General features: G+C 39.6%; 3 protein-coding genes and 1 pseudogene across 3 annotated transcripts in view; 2 read left to right on the plus strand and 2 right to left on the minus strand.

Annotated features, from left to right (window-relative positions):
• Positions 1-3649, plus strand: part of LOC138043903 (ATP-dependent translocase ABCB1-like) — a 7355-nt gene extending 3706 nt beyond the window's left edge. Inside the window, exons 5-9 of the mRNA XM_068890421.1 lie at positions 470-614; positions 1904-2101; positions 2413-2625; positions 2844-2978; positions 3437-3649. Of these exons, the coding sequence (XP_068746522.1) occupies positions 470-614; positions 1904-2101; positions 2413-2625; positions 2844-2978; positions 3437-3649 (904 nt within the window). The remainder of the gene's footprint in view (positions 1-469; positions 615-1903; positions 2102-2412; positions 2626-2843; positions 2979-3436) is intronic.
• Positions 3650-3998: 349 nt separating this feature from the next.
• Positions 3999-7151, minus strand: LOC138043886 (protein canopy 4-like). Its single transcript, XM_068890404.1, has 6 exons — positions 6446-7151; positions 6036-6132; positions 5654-5748; positions 4984-5111; positions 4511-4628; positions 3999-4155 (listed from the first exon to the last, which is right to left on the minus strand). The coding sequence occupies exons 1-6, from the start codon at positions 6750-6752 to the stop codon at positions 4040-4042; spliced, it is 861 nt and encodes a 286-aa protein (XP_068746505.1). The 5' UTR covers positions 6753-7151; the 3' UTR covers positions 3999-4039.
• A 142-nt stretch (positions 7152-7293) lies between these two features.
• LOC138043894 (protein canopy 4-like) lies at positions 7294-10959 on the plus strand. Its single transcript, XM_068890410.1, has 6 exons — positions 7294-7945; positions 8043-8169; positions 8629-8723; positions 9433-9557; positions 9661-9778; positions 10117-10959. The coding sequence occupies exons 1-6, from the start codon at positions 7768-7770 to the stop codon at positions 10236-10238; spliced, it is 765 nt and encodes a 254-aa protein (XP_068746511.1). The 5' UTR covers positions 7294-7767; the 3' UTR covers positions 10239-10959.
• Positions 8608-17500, minus strand: part of LOC138043883 (uncharacterized) — a 10530-nt pseudogene continuing 1637 nt past the window's right edge.

Here is a 17500-nt window from a genome sequence, read left to right on the forward strand (position 1 = left end):
TGCTCCGTTTTACGGGTATTTAAAGCTACTAGCTACACGGAAAGGAAAGGAGTCGAAACAAGGATGCGAGATCCGGGAATCGAACTCAGGACCTCTTGCACCAAGGCAGCGCACTAACCGACTGTGCCATCCTTGCTCCTAAATGGAGTTAGGTTAGAAAAGGCTAAAAGGAGTGATGATTTAAACGGTATGTTTGACGTTTTGAAGCAACAAGGATAATAAAGATATGTTTAAAATGGCCTTTTAGCAGAGGTTTGACAATTTTAATGTGAATATCCGTAAAAAAAAAAGGATTTGTAACTTCTATTCCATGTATTCCTATTCCGGAATACGGTCAATCGAATGCACCCTTAATTAGTTACCGTAATTTTTTTTTAAACAGATTGAATTATCTTATCAGTGTCCAGTAATTTGTTGTACACTAGTGTTTTAATAGGCCCAATATTCTTTTGCTTTAATTTTACTACAGCGTCTTAATGACAATATTGTTTGGTTCCTACGCCACATCCAGCACTCGGGCTCCAACGCATGCGTCTGAAGACACTGGTGACACACTGAACAGACTCTTTGATGACCAAGCAACGGACATCAAAGACCACATAGGAGATAAGATGGTAACTCTTCAGTGGCGGCTGTTATATCTCATCAAAAAATTTAAAGTTAAATGTAATATTTTGCATGGGCCTATCAAGTAAACTCTTCCAATTCATTAACGATGCAGTTATAACTCTGAAAAAAACATCGGTCAGAGAAGGAAGCGACTGCGCATGCCAGGGGAAAAGCATAGGGCGGCGAAGGGGCGCTTCTCGCCGCCTTGGTACATTTTGCTTGATTTTTTTGTTTGGCCCGTGGAAACGTTCCTGTCGCCCCAATATTTCTCCCTGGGTCTCCGAGGATGGGAAAAAACGTTCTATAAAGTATAACGCCGTTGATTCGCCGTTTTGGTAAGTCTGATTTAGGAGGCCTTGTGGCTCTCTGTTTTGGGCGCTTGCTTTTGAGATCTGGAGATCCCGGGTTCGATACTCGTTCTGACCAATTCTCAGCCTCCGACCTGTTGGGATTCATAAAGGGGCGTTGTCACGCTATTTTAAGTCAAACTTCAAAAACTCCAAAAGACGTCTTTGCATCAATGAAGACCAAAAAATAATGCTGTAGTTTTGTTACCAATAATCATTGAAGTGCACTGAAGCTATTCTTTATTGTTTGAGGCCAAGGATGGAGGGGATGGAAATGGATGGAAACGTGGAAAAACTGAAGTTTGGAGACGATGTTTTCAGAAAGTCGCCAAAAATTGAATACCATTAGCTCTTTGTGCCATAAACACAATCCATATGCTTGTCAATGGGTTGTCAGGAATGTTGTACGTGTGAACTCAAATACCAAATTAGATTTTTACCCCGTTTTGACCTAAAAACAGCAAATTTAGCATGACAGTGCTCCTTTAAGGACGGTGCCCACTATTCTTATTGCGCATACGTTCTGCGCATCCTCAGATACTCGGATTTCCTATCGGTGATGCTTACTAATACCGGATAATTTTGCGCGGTTTAAAACTTTGCAGAGAAAGTAGATCTTCGTGAGTACTCTTGGTATCCAAAAAGAAAATTGGGGATAGCCACGTATTCTTCAGAGATAATTGAGCTTCAATTTGAGAAAGAACGCCATACATTGCTTTGTATTTTAGAGCTTCTTACAAATATTGTTCCTGAATTATCTCCGAAAAATGCGTGGTTGCTCCCAATTTTCTTTTTGGATTTCAATAACATTTGTTAAGATCTAACTATCCTGCATAATCATAAATCGGGGCAAAAATACCTTTGAATTATTAGGCACCGTGCTTAAAGTTATTGCTCTGGCCGTTTCATTGGGAGCTCAATTTAACTCAATTGAATTGTCTTCAAAGGGTGAGGTGAAGGGAGCTTTAGATTTTGAACACGTGGAGCTGCCAGACCCCCTCCATAAGGGCCCTCCGTTACTGAGCCAACTAAACATAAAGGTCAGCGGAGGACAGACGTTAGCGATTGTTCAGTTGGACGATGACAAATTAAATCCACTTGAACTTCTAGTGGAGCGATTTTATGACCCTGCCAAAGGAGCCCTGGTGCGTATTGATTTGATCAATATACTTTACTGATTTCAAACGATTTTTGTAGGTCTCGTTACAAAACATTTACTATCACTAAAGCAAAAGTAGTAACTTGTTATTGTTAATAAATAGGACAAAGCACGTGAAATGACGAGAGTCAGGCAGAAAATTTTCGTTTTGCCAAAAATCGACTTTTGACTTACGTCTTCCCTGTTATCTGCGGACATAGAGCAATGTCTCAAAAAGAGATAAAAATGTTGCAATAAAAGAATTTTCCTGTCGTTTACTGTTTCTCTAACTCTCTCTCTTCTGTGTGCTTTTTGTAGTTCTTAGATAGATCAGACCTTCGTGACCTGGACCTATCCTGGCTACGATCCCAGCTTGCTGTGGTGTCCCATCGCTGTTTCATGCCACATTACAGTATTGCTGATAACATTTCTTATGGAAACGATAATGGAGCTTGCGCGGTAACGAGGCAGGAAATAGTGGATGCTGCATATTCCGCTTATGCGCATGATTTTATTATGCAGCTTTCGAAGGTAAGAAGTCAATAGTAAAAATGCAAAGGAACGAAAAAAATGCTGCGTCAGATAAAGGTGCATCGTTTTGAGAAGCACGCTTCGTTTGAGAGCTGTTTTCTTGTCGACTTCTGACCCATCTATACTCCGTCCCGTCCTATCTGACGTCCACGCAGCACGACTTGTAAAAATCACTTGGATAATATCTTTCTTAAAACGAACGTCTTGCGTTTCTCAAGGGTTATGATACAGTTCCTGGTGAAGACGAGGTCGTGTTATCCATGAGTCAAAAACTAAGGATTGTTATAGCACGAGCTATTATCAGAAGATCGCCAATTATCGTGCTCGAGGAGTTAGAACAGAAAGCGGAAAAGGTTAGTACAGTACTGTCATTACTATAACACATTTTGCATTTGTTGGTGAGGAAACACAAACAGACAGAAAGAGAAACGGACAGGAGGAAATGGTCATTTATTTTTTCCGTTATTTACTCGTCAGCAATACGTTTAGCCTATCCGTCCCTAGATTAGTCAATCAGCTTTCCACTAGTTCATAAATAAAAATGTAAGGCTAAGTCAGAGGTTACCACTCATAATGGCAATTTTGTTTACTTAGGTTAATAGATATTAAAGGAAGCATAGATATAATAAGGCTTGCATTACTTTAAAGGGATGGAAATGTATTTTTTAACAATTTTCCATTAAAGTCGTTGTTTTAAAAACAATATTTTTCCTTCCACGGAAAATAAACTAATTTGCTCCCGATGGAGTCCTTTGCATTAGATGTTGGGCAAACATTAAACTAACGAAACTCAATTGTTTTTTCTTTGTAGGCTGTAAACGATGCAATCTCAATACTCTGCAGAAACAAAACCTGTCTTACATTTACGCGACGTCGACGAACAGTTGAGACCGCGGACCAGATAATCCTTTTATACCGTGGACGCATTCTTGAGCAGGGAACCCCGCGGGAACTTCAGGAGCTTAGACGTTTATATCACTTGCTTACAACCTTAGAAACAGTTGACCAGACTGAACATTCTTAATCAATTTTTATAATATTTTTCACACACAGAAGAGTATTTTTGATTTCTCACTTGTTAAACTTGTCGACTCAATGTAAATATTTCGATGTAGGGCACTTTTTTATTCAGCCTTTTTCGGAGTCTATAGACCGCTTTCATAAATGTCGACCTCCTCTACATTCTTTTGTATTTATTTAATTAGAACTACTGCTCTCTTTTTGAAAAAAATATTCTTTTTAAATTTGCTCGTATTGACAAAGCTAGAAAGGCTTATTAGCATTAAAACAGAAGTACATTTTATTTGGCCGCCATTATGAGAGAGGAGTCTATACGACTTTGCGATACGATTTACAATAAAGAGGCCAGCCGGTTGTGTAGTATTTGATTCATATCCATTTTATCACGCTTGTTTTACAGTTCTTCGTGCTTTGTTGCAGTATTTTTTGCATCATCACCTTCTGGTTTTGTTTCCTTATATCGCAGTGCAGGAACTCTGTTGGTTTTTGACATATCGACCTTAAGACAGTCTGTAATGAACAAAAATGGCCTGTTTAATCACTGTGAAGCCGGGTAAACCATAAAGAAATTAATTTTACTCAAAGCGACTGTGATTAATGACTCGTAGTATAGCTCTTGAATAATTTTTCTCATCACTTGTCACATCACATCAGGTTGCTATGGTCACTGAGAAGTTCTTATTATACCCCGTAATAAGAGAATGTGTGATAGAAAATGCATGAAATGTTTCATAAATTCTCCATCACATAAAGTAGCATGTTTGGCTTCTCTCAGTTTTTTTTCCGCGTATACACTTCTGATGACACATTCTAAGATATCCCAGGAAAACAACGATCATTTTTATTTTGCTCAAATAACTCAAACCTTGATTGTCATCCACTAACACTCGTTTGGCGCAAAGCCACTTGGTTAGGTCACGTGATTGTACTTTCATGAACCAATGAATGAGAGACCGCTGTGTATCCACCAGCATGTCATGACACTGGAAGAAAAGCATGATATTCACATTTATCATATGGCAGAAAGAGAACCTCTCGTAGGGTTAATGCATGTATGACATTATCATGGTACTAGCAATTCTTTATCCCACTATAGAGTATATAGATAACGTTATTTCCCACTTGCAAAAAAGGCATTCTTTTTCATACTATTTAAAAAAAAGGGAACATCTGATTTTATTCTCTTAAGATAAAAGACAACATTTTACCGAGTCGATATTTTCTTTTGTAAAATAGACTTTTTACAACTCAAAAGTACAATACATATGACCGTGTTACTTTCTCGAGATTCCATTGCAAGTGCAAAGCTAAAAAGAATGGTAGCCCTCCTTCAGTTACCTGTTTTTTCAGTCGTCTTATTTCTCCAGTCGGGTCATCAATGTCTTGTTCGGGTGTCGCAAACATCCACTTCTGGATGCGAGAATTCTTCGTCATTTCCTCAATCTGTCGTCGGTATTGGCTTTTAACTATATGCAACACAAGAACTTGTTTTTTGAAGAATTGAATGACATTTCACAACCTTGCATTCCAACGAATGATTAAGGAAATGCAATGGCACTAAAAGGGTGCCCTGCGTGCCTGTTCTCTTCCTCTGGACGGAGGATAATAGGCTGTACTCGGTCTCACTGAGAGGCTAGAGGAAGCCTTTACCTTGGGCTGATTAATTTTGAATATGACGCTTATTTATGTAAATTATGTCTTGCGCCCTGGGCCAAGTCTCATTGGTAGCAAAATCGTGCAAACTCTGAGTAAATGAAAACAGCGATCCTAACCTTCTTTTTACTCGTGGCCTTTCGGCGCGAGTAACGAGGTAAAAATGTTTAAACTTTCAGGCAATTTGCATTAATTTGAGAGTTTAAAATGAAACGGTGTAACTTAAAGTTGGGTAACAAGACTGTCCAGTTGCAGAAGGAAGGGCCAGGGAGTATGATTTTGAATTCTGTTAGAAACCCCCAACTGAACCTCTGCGATCTTGGGGTAAATTTGTTTAAATAAAAAGAACTTTTACCTCCTCTCTTGTATCTGAAAGGATGCTTTGCTCTTATGTTATACTTGGTCATAACATTACAGAGGTCTTCCGTCACTTTCAGCATGACTATCTCCCTAACATCATGAAAAAACAGTAAGTGAGAGACTTGGGTCTTAAACGAAAAGGTGTTTCAATGTAAAGTGATTTGGTGATAGACTGGAAACGAGTTTAAATCCCTCATAAGCCCGAGCGGCCTAATAATAAAAGAGAAAGCACATTGGTCGGGAAAACGTTTGGTGTTATGTGTTGTTTTTTTCTTTTGGGAGGGGAGGGGGGCGGGGGAGTTCTTGCCTATTTCAGGACTGAAAACGTGAAACTGGTTACAATTGGCTGAGACCTTCAGCCATAAAACGCCACTTACTCTTTGTAATAAATTGGACTCTTGTTTTCCCGTTTTTTTCGTATTCTTCCAACCGTCGTGAGTTTATTCTCGACCTCCACTGCCAGAAGCCTACAAACTAAGAAAATGAAGGCTACTAATGATATACAGCGCATTTTAAAGAAATCGGGTCTTTGTAGCCTGTGTACATCCGCCTCCTCCCCTGGGAGAAGGCGCATGTACACAAGCTTGTTCTTTGAAGTTGTCTCATGCATGATGTTTGAGGTTAATTGAATTCTTACCGTGATTCAAAATTTGCTTCTATGCGGATTCGGTTGATTTACCCTCCCCACCCCAACCCCCTCGGTTTCCTCACTTTCCTGGCCAGAATTCAGACTTGAAAAATCAAAAAATAAGCTCCTAATTTCTCGCACAATGGACTTGTACTTTACCGTGACATTTTGTTGGAAGATGTTTCGTAGATTCTAAATCTTCATCCTCATCATCATAATCAATTTCCTCCTCGTCATCTTCTTCTTCCTCTTCTTTTTCTTCTTCCTCAATAACATCGTCTCTTTCCGTTTGCCGCGACTCCTTTACCAATTTGTTGTTGCTATCATTCGTTTTGTTGTCTCTTATCGAATCTACTCTCACTCTGATACCATCAATGACTACAAACTCCTCGTCAAGCATGAGTTCATTGGATAGTACAATATTAAAAGATAACACTAGAACGAAACCGCATGTGACAAGAAGCATTCTAGATGAAAAAAAAAGTGAAGCTTTTGCAGAATATCGTAGCAATGCTTCCGTTGGTAACAATACTCGAAAATGAAACTGTAACCAGAGAATCAAAAGGACGCCTCCAATAAACGAACCGAGTGAAACCTCGACTGATCTCCACGTGTCACAGAGTTGTATTGAAAACTCGTTAAACACTGGCCGCCTCTGACATAATAAGGAGATTTTGGGTCAATTATTAAACGTCGTGGCAAACTTATTCATGTACAACACCTTGTTTAATCAAGGCGACTCCTCCAAGTTACAACAGTATAATAGTTACCAAACGACAAAATGACTTCGGCCTCCTTATCTTTTTCGCCAAACACGTTATCCCTTGGATAAGTCGGAAACTTCATTTCATTGAATAAAATTTAATGTTTATAAATTAAACTGCAATAGGCATTTGGCTTTTATATGACCTTATTAAGAGTGTAACTAGGGCAGCTGCATTGGAAGCTGAATAAACTAAAAAATCTGAATCGTTCTTAAGTTTCAGCTTAGATTGTTATGACCAGGGAAATCAAGGAGACACACAAGTGTGATTTTGTGAAATATATATTTATTCAAACCATTTTCATGATTAAGAAAATTGTCATTATGTTTCCGCAGTGAGTTGAGCACTACAAAGTAAAAATCCAAAAAATTTCGCCTCTGTACTTTATTTCCCCACCGGTGTGAGCAACTCTTTCGGATATACGGTTGCATGTGCCGACAATTTTTTTCATACAAAGGCTTTAAACTCTTGGCAAGTTTTCATCTTTCATTCTTAAATTACTTCTGAGTTGTCTTATTCGCGGAAATGCAGATTGTCTGAATGCATTTGTATTATTACAAATACCGAAATAATTATTTGCTTAGCTGTCGCTGCGTCCCAGGATCTCGATTCTGTTAACCAATCAGAAAGTAACAAATAATACAATTGCCTTCTTCTCTTGACTTATCTAACTCCTTTTCTACTTTTTTTGTAAAACGAAATAACTGCCATTCAACCATGAATTCAACAAGGATATTTATACCTCTCTATAGTGCATATTTCTTAGTCATTTTACCGCTAATTACTTGTGAAATCGAGACAATCACCGTCGGATCGGACTCGAAAACAAAGAAAAAGAACCCTTACATTACGAAGTTTCACGAGACAGCGAGTATACGGCCAACTAAATGCCAAGGCAAGTAACAAAAAAAAAATGTTTTTTCGCTGACTTATCAACAGTGGTCGAACCCCCGTTCTTTGTACCACACACTAATGTATCCTTCTCTTTTCAGTGTGTCGTCTTTTGGTGACGGAATTCCTTGAACAAATGAGGAAAACAAATCACATAGAGGATATACCCCGAGGATACATACTTGAAGATCTTGAGGATCGTGAAAAAAATATTCATTATGAAAAATCGTAGGTATAGTAAAAGGGTCTTCAGGTGTTCTCTTTGATACTTCTTCTTATCGTCGCGACAATCAACATTTACTATGCCGTGATCTCAGCTTGGGACCCTGTGATCTCACCAATCAAAATTGCCACACGTGTAGTAATCTCGATCTCCTTCCCAGAGCTTTTCTGCACCGAGAGTTGAGCGAGCGACAAAATCTCAGCGAATAAAAGCCGTCGAACTTCTAACCTACAATCGTTGCAATATGCAAAGCTCGATAGCATTCGCTGAACTTGTTTCAACTTAGTTCGTTGTGTATGAAGCAAACACGAAGTCTTGTTGTCTTTAAAACCCTGAGGACCCGATTGCTAAGTTGACAGGTATCTTCAATTCTTTTTATTATTATTATTATTATTATATTATTATTATTATTATTATTATTATTATTATTATTATTATTATAATTATTGCATGTTTTTTAATAGGGAACTTCGTCTAATGGATGTTCTTGACAATTTGTGCCAGAGAATGAAACTCTACCAAGCAAGGGCTGGACCCGAATTTCCCTACATTAAAGGAGGTGCTTGAATATTTTTTTAACGTGCAACAGTAGTTTTAACTTAGATCTCATTTGTCTACCAGCATAATGATATATGTAATTCGCTTGGTTCAATCGGCTCCCTGTTTCCTTTCCTTAGAACAGTCACTTCTTTAGGTGAGTGGACTGGAAAAAGAGAGAGAACCCTGAATGGTCATTCTGCAATCATTCCATCTCGTTTTAATATGAAAGATGGGTGCCAGTTCTCAAAAAATAAGACAGCTACGAGCGGCTCTAGTGTTTGGAAAGAAAGTAAAGGTTTTTTCTCTATACTGATTCTGTGTCAAGTTTACAGCATTTGTTGTTGTTGGTGGTGGTGTTGTTTCGCTGAGGACGAGAGGACGGCAAAGAGATATTGCAAAATTAACAACAACGCATGTGTGCGAAGCGCTACGAGTCAATTTTAAGTCCTTGAAGGCCCGGCCTCCGTTGTTTAAAAGATGGTGGATAGTAATTTCAACCGGATAAATGTCTCTCCATCATTTAAGCGCTGTTTATCCATTTGAGAGCGCTATATGGCCTGCTCTTCTATGACTGAACTGGTGCATGTTGTTTTGTGTTGTTTTCGACGTTCAATGTCGTAGCTTGAGCTTTCTTCTTCAACTGACAAGCCCAACTGACACACATTCGGCCTTCAAACTCGTGGCAAGAAAATTAAAATGCTTAGCACTAATTTCTTTCATAATTTCAGCTAAAAGTCAGCTCCGTGAAGTAATGGATGATTTGGCACAGCGATCTAAAGTGAAACTAAATTATGAGCTGCCTGATGAGGTCGTTGAAGATTACACTTACGAAATGGGAAGACTTAAGTTTAAGGTTAGCAGAGAATTGTCTGATATTCCTCTATAGAGAATCAACTCCGATATCGTGTGTAGGTATACCCTGGGTATTATCATGTGATATCATATTTATTTGCCAGTGTATTCATCTACTCGAAGCACACGAGGAAGACTTGACCCAATGGTACTTTAGCGATCAAAAGGAAAATCTTATGAACTGGCTTTGCGTTGAAAGAGTGTTGGACATAAACGAACGAGGTGATCTTTTTTTCTTTCCTTTCTTTTTCCGTCTTTTCCTCGCTCGTGTACCTATTTCATTTAGCGACTTGGCATTTATGTATAAATGTATGGTGTATAACTAACTGCAGACGGTACTGCTTTGGTCATCAGTGCAGTGATGATGTCTACAGAGGAGGTTAAGCTTAAAAAGCCACTCTAAATATCCCCCACATGTGGTACATCTAAGCCACTAGCGAGCTAGTGAGCATGTGCATGTATGGTGTATAAGTATGTTACCTTTATCACTGAAAATTGAGCACAACTGAAAGTTCTGATGAACATCTGAGAAGTCTTTCACCCATATTTTTAAATTCCAGATTGCCTAGATGCTTCAACAAAAATGCCGGAAGACTACTTCTCCTTTATGCAGGAGGACAACTCCACTGATCCAGTAAAACCACATATTCCAATGAGAGAGGATATGAAATGGGAATTGTAACAAAACAGGAAAATGTGACGGCATGGCTTTAGGAAAATGTAGAATATGTGGCACGAGTAAGGTAATAAGCTCTTGGGATTAACAAATTTAGATTTTTGCTGGAATTTGAAAAAATGAAAACGGATAAAAACTTCTTTCTGGAAAGGATATGATAGTTACGTCACAATTTTCAGGTTTTTCACTAAAACCTGTTGAGGACCCAAATGAGACAGTAGCATTCACTCGTGGGTTCAGTAGAAAAAAAAACTCAACAAAAAACAACTTGAACACACTAGGAATGGCAACTATCAAATCGTCACTTGACCGAGCCACTTCATCAGTTGTCGTCGACATAAAGCAGTTGATACTGGCGTACGGATTCCTGTTTCTTCTGGTACACCATGTAAAATATACCCATTAAGCAAACTCCGATAACCACTGCCAGGGCAGCAACGATTGGCATCTGAATATCTGGGAAAAGGAAATTCCACGCTGTAAGTCGAATGAACTTATTTTATGAACTATGAAGGTTTTCTGATAACCCTCGATAATTCAGCATCGACGCAAAAAAGAAATCCAAATATAAAACACTAATGGAGTATCATCTTGCTCAATGAACATCCGTGCTTTAAAGCTGTCAACTGTATCATCTCTAAACCTATTTCAGTGTTTTTTTCTTATAACATGCAAATGTGTTGCATGATTGTAAACAAAGTTTTCAAATAAATGTGGCTCTACAGAGTACTTACCTCGCCTTTTCACGCGCATGCTCAGATCCGACTTGAGAGATATATCCTCAGACTCTCTCTTCTCGCGGTGTAATGCGAACGGGCCTTGGGCCAGAGGATACACGTCATCGGGGGTTTCGGGAAGTGGTTTCACTTGCCGACGTTTTCTGCTGGCCAGACAGCCTTGAGCACATCGCGAGGTTGGATCCGTTGCGTTACACACTTTAACCTTGCAGTGAATGAAGACAAAAGGAGTGGGTCTGTTGACAAACTGAAAGGCTTCTGTGCTCCAACGCTCAGATTGTGGATCAGGGGGTGGATGGTTGGACACTGTTTCGTCAACTGGGCATCTATGCAGAAAGAACTTAAGTAAGCGTAAAAACTGATTTAAAAAAAGGAGTGGACCTCTTCAGCTTGTACGTTTGGTTTTCCCATTCAGACCACGTGATGTTCCCAAGGAAATTTCATAAGTTATGCATACATAAGCACGTGCATAAGATGATATTTGAAAGAAATATGAAGAAACAGTTTCCTAGAGTAACATCACGTGGTCTGAAATGGAAAAACGAGACGTACAAGCTAAAGAGGTCATTAAAGAGGCTGTGTTTAATTTACCAGATGCAATACTTTACATCCCCAACACGACAAGGACGAGAGTGCAGCCGAGACAAATCAAAAGTTTACAAAATGCAAGCAATTAGATACACGTCGCCGGATTTCATCAAGGGTCACAAAGTGTTTGTTACCTGGTCCCAGCTGTTTAGAATCTGGATATCTTTATGTAGTGGATAACTCACTATCCAGAGAATAATATTTACTTCACGTTAAACCTTGGCCAAGGTTTTCGTAAAGCCTTTACCCAGATATGCCAAGAATTTGCATATTCACGGTTACACGAGCAAATAGTGATTTAGACGACTGGTAAATTAAATGGTCATATTTTGATCTTTCCTTTTTTCCATAGAGGAATAAAAAAATGAACTCGACCTTGACCATCTCTTCAATCGCATGATTGCTTAGATGGCAGAGCATGCGCAGTGATGCGCAATCTCACGGTCATTGCCTAAAATCCCGTTCAATCATAGATTATTTCAGGCCTATTTTGCAACTGCATACATCAAGTTGCTCATCTCAACTCTCAGATGAATCAGAATAAATAAATAAATAATAAATAAATAAACTAAATTCTAACCCGTTTGCAATAAGGTTGTATCGGGGCTCTGAATTTCTGTCCTGGGATGGAGTGGCATAACAATCCAAGGCCAGAATTGACAATCTGGAGTCTTTCGTCTCGACTCGGACCTCAAAATACAACCTATGCCGAAGCTGGAGCTGTACAGGAAAGTCATCTGCGGTGTATGCCGTCTGATAGCTAAGGAAAAACAAACGTTTATTTGAGAAAAAAGGACCTTAATTCTAGTCATGCCTAACGAATGATTAACAAGGTATCATTCTCTTAATTTGACTCATAAATTCTTAATTAATGAATTATACAACATAAATTACATTTGGTGTCGAGTACGGCTGTTGGTTGCTCACCTTGGCCCAAAATCGGGTTGTTAAATACAGTCCTTTGTCATTTTGCGCGGTCCTAGATTACGAGCTGTCCCTCTTTCGCCACTTAGTCGAGTGCGAGGAGAAGACGCGCGCGAGAAAAAAATAGCTGCGCAAAATTTGGATTTGAAGAGATCGCGAGGCGATTTTTTTGGTCTCGACTAACCAAGCGGCGAAAGAGGGACTGCTCGTAGTCTAGCGTGGTCCATATAACCGCGGCCACACCAGCGATTTTTTCGCGTCACCAGTTCGGGGGTGGCCACACGAGCGATTTTCATCTCCCGCTGGTGACGCCAATCGATACAGGGGAAAAAAGCAAGAATTAAAAATTTCGCGACAAGCTCGCAGAGATTCGCGCCCGTGTGGCAACCGCGCTCGAGACGCGACTCAAGAGCCAATGAGATTAAAGGAAGAAATATTGCCCAGCTCTCTTGAATTGTGCGATTCGCGCGTCTTTCAATTTGTCGCTAAACTCGCTAAAATTTATCGCTCGTGTGGCCACCCTCTCCTGCTGGCGACAGGAAAAAAATAGAAAAAAAACGCATCAACCGCGCGAGCAAAAAATTGCTCGTGTATCCGCGGCTTATCGGTTAACCTATATGAGAATTCCTTATGAGCCTTATGGTTTCTCTTAGCCTTCGTTGCCATTCATCTTTTGCTACATTTGTAATCAAGTCTGTAAAGTTTGTTAACTGCGAATTGCGAATAAACAACATATTCATTTTTGAAAGTCAAATCGTGAAGAACTTACTCGGAAGTCCTGAACAAGTCTAAAGAGAGGGTGAATTGTCCATATCCCCTGGAAGAGAAAATAACCTTCTTGCTGACTGGTTTGATCCCGATCGATGATACCACGCCATATTTGGAATAGAAACACTGGAATGGTATCATAATATCGCGCACACGTGTTATGATTTGATTCTCTTCGATTGGAATCTCTGTAACCATGTTGCTGTAGATAAAAAAATCTCCCCGTTGTCTGAGCTTTGTATTGCAGCCAATAAGCTGGGTTGTTAGGATGAAGTGGGTCTCGTTTTCATACGCCCTGCAGTTTCGGTCCAGCAATATCAGGTGGTGTCGATCAACACCAATGAGGAGAGACTTTGGCAGAAAGATTATCATGTCATTTTGTTCGCATTCAAGACCCACTCCTTCAGCTGTTCATAACAAAGAGAAAAAAAAACCAGATGAGTTTCAAACGACGCACAAATAATTTTTAAATTTTAAGGCTTCAAGAAAATCCCTCTTCGTTTTCTATAAACAGCTTCAGCAATAGCATGTCACCTAAAAAGGTTCAGAGACAAGGACGAGTTTGACAACGATATTGAAGAGTCCCCGATTAAGAAAGCTTGGTTTAAGTTCTTGGGGGATGGTAACTGCTCCAGCCATACAGATTTCTCTTTAAGTGTAGCATCTTGAGGTAACGACGTCGAATTTGCAATTTTATTTTCCGATTTCAGTTTCTTGCTTTTTCATTTTAGTTCCTGGTCCCAAATTGTTTTCCTCAATTGCTTTTTGTACAAATCGAATATTTCTCGAAAGTAAGTGGATGCTCATTTGTTCCATAACATACCTATGCAGTGGCGTTTGTCAGCAGCTAGACTTAGCTCAGGATCTGAGCATGCGCAGTAGTAACTTCCTTCAGTATTGACGCATTGGTCATAACATCCACCATGCTGAAATTCACACTCGTTGATATCTGACGTAAAAAAAGAAACAAACTTAAATGCAAGATTTGTCCACCATTTAAGCATTCGTCGAAGACGTTGCTTGAAATCACACGCAGCTCTCCCGAGTTCGATTCCGGGCCTCGGCGTCGTATGTTGGTTGAGTTAGTTGATTCTCTACTCTGCATCGAGAGGTTTTTCACTGGGTACTCCGGTTTTCCCCTCTCTCCTCAAAAACCAACATTTGACTTGATTTCCGTTAATTGTTAATTTCAGTTTACAGTGTCCACAATTAGTGCTCCAGCGCTAGAAAGACTAAACACTTAAATGAATTCGAAGTTCCTTTCCTTTCCTTCCCGCGCTTATAAGTAACGTCACAGGAAATTATCGAATATTTCTATCCCTCACACCTAAATAAATGATAATTTGCGCATTTGTGACGAAAGCAAAGCGTCGGTGACAATACTTCGCTGTAAAGCTATCGTTTATACGAACTGTACCAGACGCAGTTATTACATAATGTAATGTGCTACTTACCTTGCCTGCATCGAGGTCCGGTGAATCCAGCAGGACAAATGCAATGGACGAGGTTGTTCCCGGACTCCAAACACGTCCCACCATTTTTGCAAGGACTACCGGAACATGGAGTCGATTGCCAGGCTGAAGAATAACCAAAGAAGAGATGAAATATACCTCGTATATTTTATAAAAATGCATTATATGGCTAGTGTTTCTAGCAGATATAACACTTGCTGTGATTGCCTAAGAGCTGCTAAGCGCCAGGGCATTATTCTCCCGTAATGCCCACGGGCCGATTATAGATTATGCAAATTAGTTTTTTCTTATTTGTAGCCGTTCTTTTAGCCATATAATAACAACTTAATAACCTCGACCGTTAGGTCGTTACAGCAAATTCTCAAACCTCGGCCTAGCTGTATTGACCTCGCTGTCGCTCGATCAATACGGCAAGGCCTCAGATCGAGATTTTCGATGTAACGACCTCACTCTCGGTTATTAAGTAGTTATCAACGCTTTAATTTTTTTGATTGGATACAACTGTTCTGTGCAACAACTATGCAGCATTTCGGTCTGATAACGCTTACTGTGCCGTTTGAAAATGCGTAAGTGAGGTATTAAATTTTCTGATCCCTTAAATACTCTAAAGTAGGGATTAAAACTTTTTTCTCTGATGCAAAGAAACAAAGTAACAAAGTTAGACTTAAAATTAATTTATGGAGATGGAAGTCACAACGATTAATAATGCTTTGGCGATGATGATTGTTATGGACTGAAAACATTTTCAGTGAAACCCCGCCTTACGGACACGTGCACCTCGGTAATACGGTCACCTCGTTATTGCGGCCACTTTTGTAGTAATGCGGTAATGCGGTCACCCGTGACCGCATGCGGTAATGCGGTCACCAGTTAATACGGGCAACGGCCAAACACTACTGTAACATCCAGTAAGGCAAATCGCGAAGAGATTAAGTATTTGTGCTTTCATCAAAAGCACGATATATACTTAAGTCTTTTGGTTAGGTAATTACGGCTGCTTCCATTTTTTAGAAGCATAGTAAGCTGTGCCTGTTCTGGTTTTGATTTTAGGATCAGAACGTCTAATGCACTTAACAATTTTAAGCGTTTTACCTACTTAGCGAAGTTTCAAGTATTTAATACAATTACTGTACATACATTCCTTTTGTTTATTAAAGAGAAAGGTTGTTCTGGAAGTGTAAAATGCGATAATTGTCATTACGGCCCTTAAGTCATGAATTTCACCCTACCCCGGTAATACGGCCAGCCCGTTAATACGGCCAATTTTTTTCGGCCCGTTGATGACCGTATTAACGGGGTTCCACTGTACTTAATATTCCTACCTAAATTCATAACAGCACGAATCTGATGGGCATTGAGTGAAACATTGTAAATGCCCATTTGAGCGATTGCTCCATTAAAAAGTCGTCCATCACCAATCTTCACTCCCATTCTAATTGCTGGATCATTTGTTGAGATTCTGTAACCTGTTCCAATATTCTGCGTCTTGCTTAACACTCCATCGACGTAAATAGAGTTTTCACCGGTTTGACTGTCGTACGTTGCAGCTACATGATACCACTTTCCAACTAAAAGAGCCTGATCTGTCTCGATACCAGATAAAAACGTATGACCATCAAACTTGGTGATTCGATTAAAGAACTTTCCACCATGCGCGATCCAAATGTGTACTCCCCAGGCACCTTGTATCTTGTAATTAAAAAGAGGCCATCTTGGCCACCTGGTCGAACCCAACACAACAGAGTGATCGAGTACTTAGCGTCTAGGATGCCGTCAGTGTTTGGAAACTGGATAAAACTGTCAGTGGTTCCACGAAATTGATAAGCTCCGTTAGATTCGTTTGCGGGTCCACTTGTAAAGTCCACATTGCTTGCGCTTGCACTGTATTGTGGTCTCTGTTCTAAATCGTTGGTAGTTGAGTTGATATTAAGAGGATAGAAGGCCAAAGGAGCTGGTTCACCTACAGAAACACGAAACAAGGGATCATTGTCATTTACTGTGTAGCTTGTGTTTAATAGAGTTAGCAGGTCATCTCTACGCTGCTTGGTACCATGTGACTTCACTTCTAATGAAATTACGGCGGAACAAGAGCAAAACTAAAAAGGCACAATTGGGTAAGTTAAACAAACTGTCGACAAAAAATTGCATCATGAAAAAGCAAAAAGAGACTTAAATTCAACAAGTTGATTTATGGTGTTGCTTCAACCTTTCATCTTCAGAATTGACAGCTGAATTACAAATTGTGGGTAAATTATCTGAACAGCATTAGAGACTTAAAGATCTACGACGCAGAAGTCGACGAAAACGTTACTTCAAAATATAGATTTATACGATATTGTAAATCTTTCGCGCGATTATTCCATCTCGTTCACGTCGCACAATGTGGACGAACTATCCTAAAAATAAAATCAGTTGGTACGAGCGAGTTCAGAGTAAAATTAGAGAATGAAAGATTCACATTTGTACTCTCGCGTTATCGTCATCACGTCGTCGTCATGCAGAGTACCGCAAAAATATGAGCAATCATCCGTGCCGTACGTACAACACGATTCTTTTTCGTCTTTTAAGGACGGTGACTACTAATTCAAAGGTATTTTTGCGCGGTTTACTGAATATGCGGGAAAAGCAGATCTTGAAATCCAAAAAGAAAACTGGGGGTAACCACGCATTTTTCGAAGGTAATTAATCAACAATATTTGTAAAAAGCTTTAAAATGCAGAGCAATGTATGCCGTTCTTTTCCAAATTGAATCTTCACTATCTCTGAAAAATGCGTTGGT

The sequence above is a fragment of the Montipora capricornis genome, chromosome 1 (assembly GCF_036669925.1).
Source record: "Montipora capricornis isolate CH-2021 chromosome 1, ASM3666992v2, whole genome shotgun sequence".
Lineage (NCBI taxonomy): Eukaryota > Metazoa > Cnidaria > Anthozoa > Scleractinia > Acroporidae > Montipora > Montipora capricornis.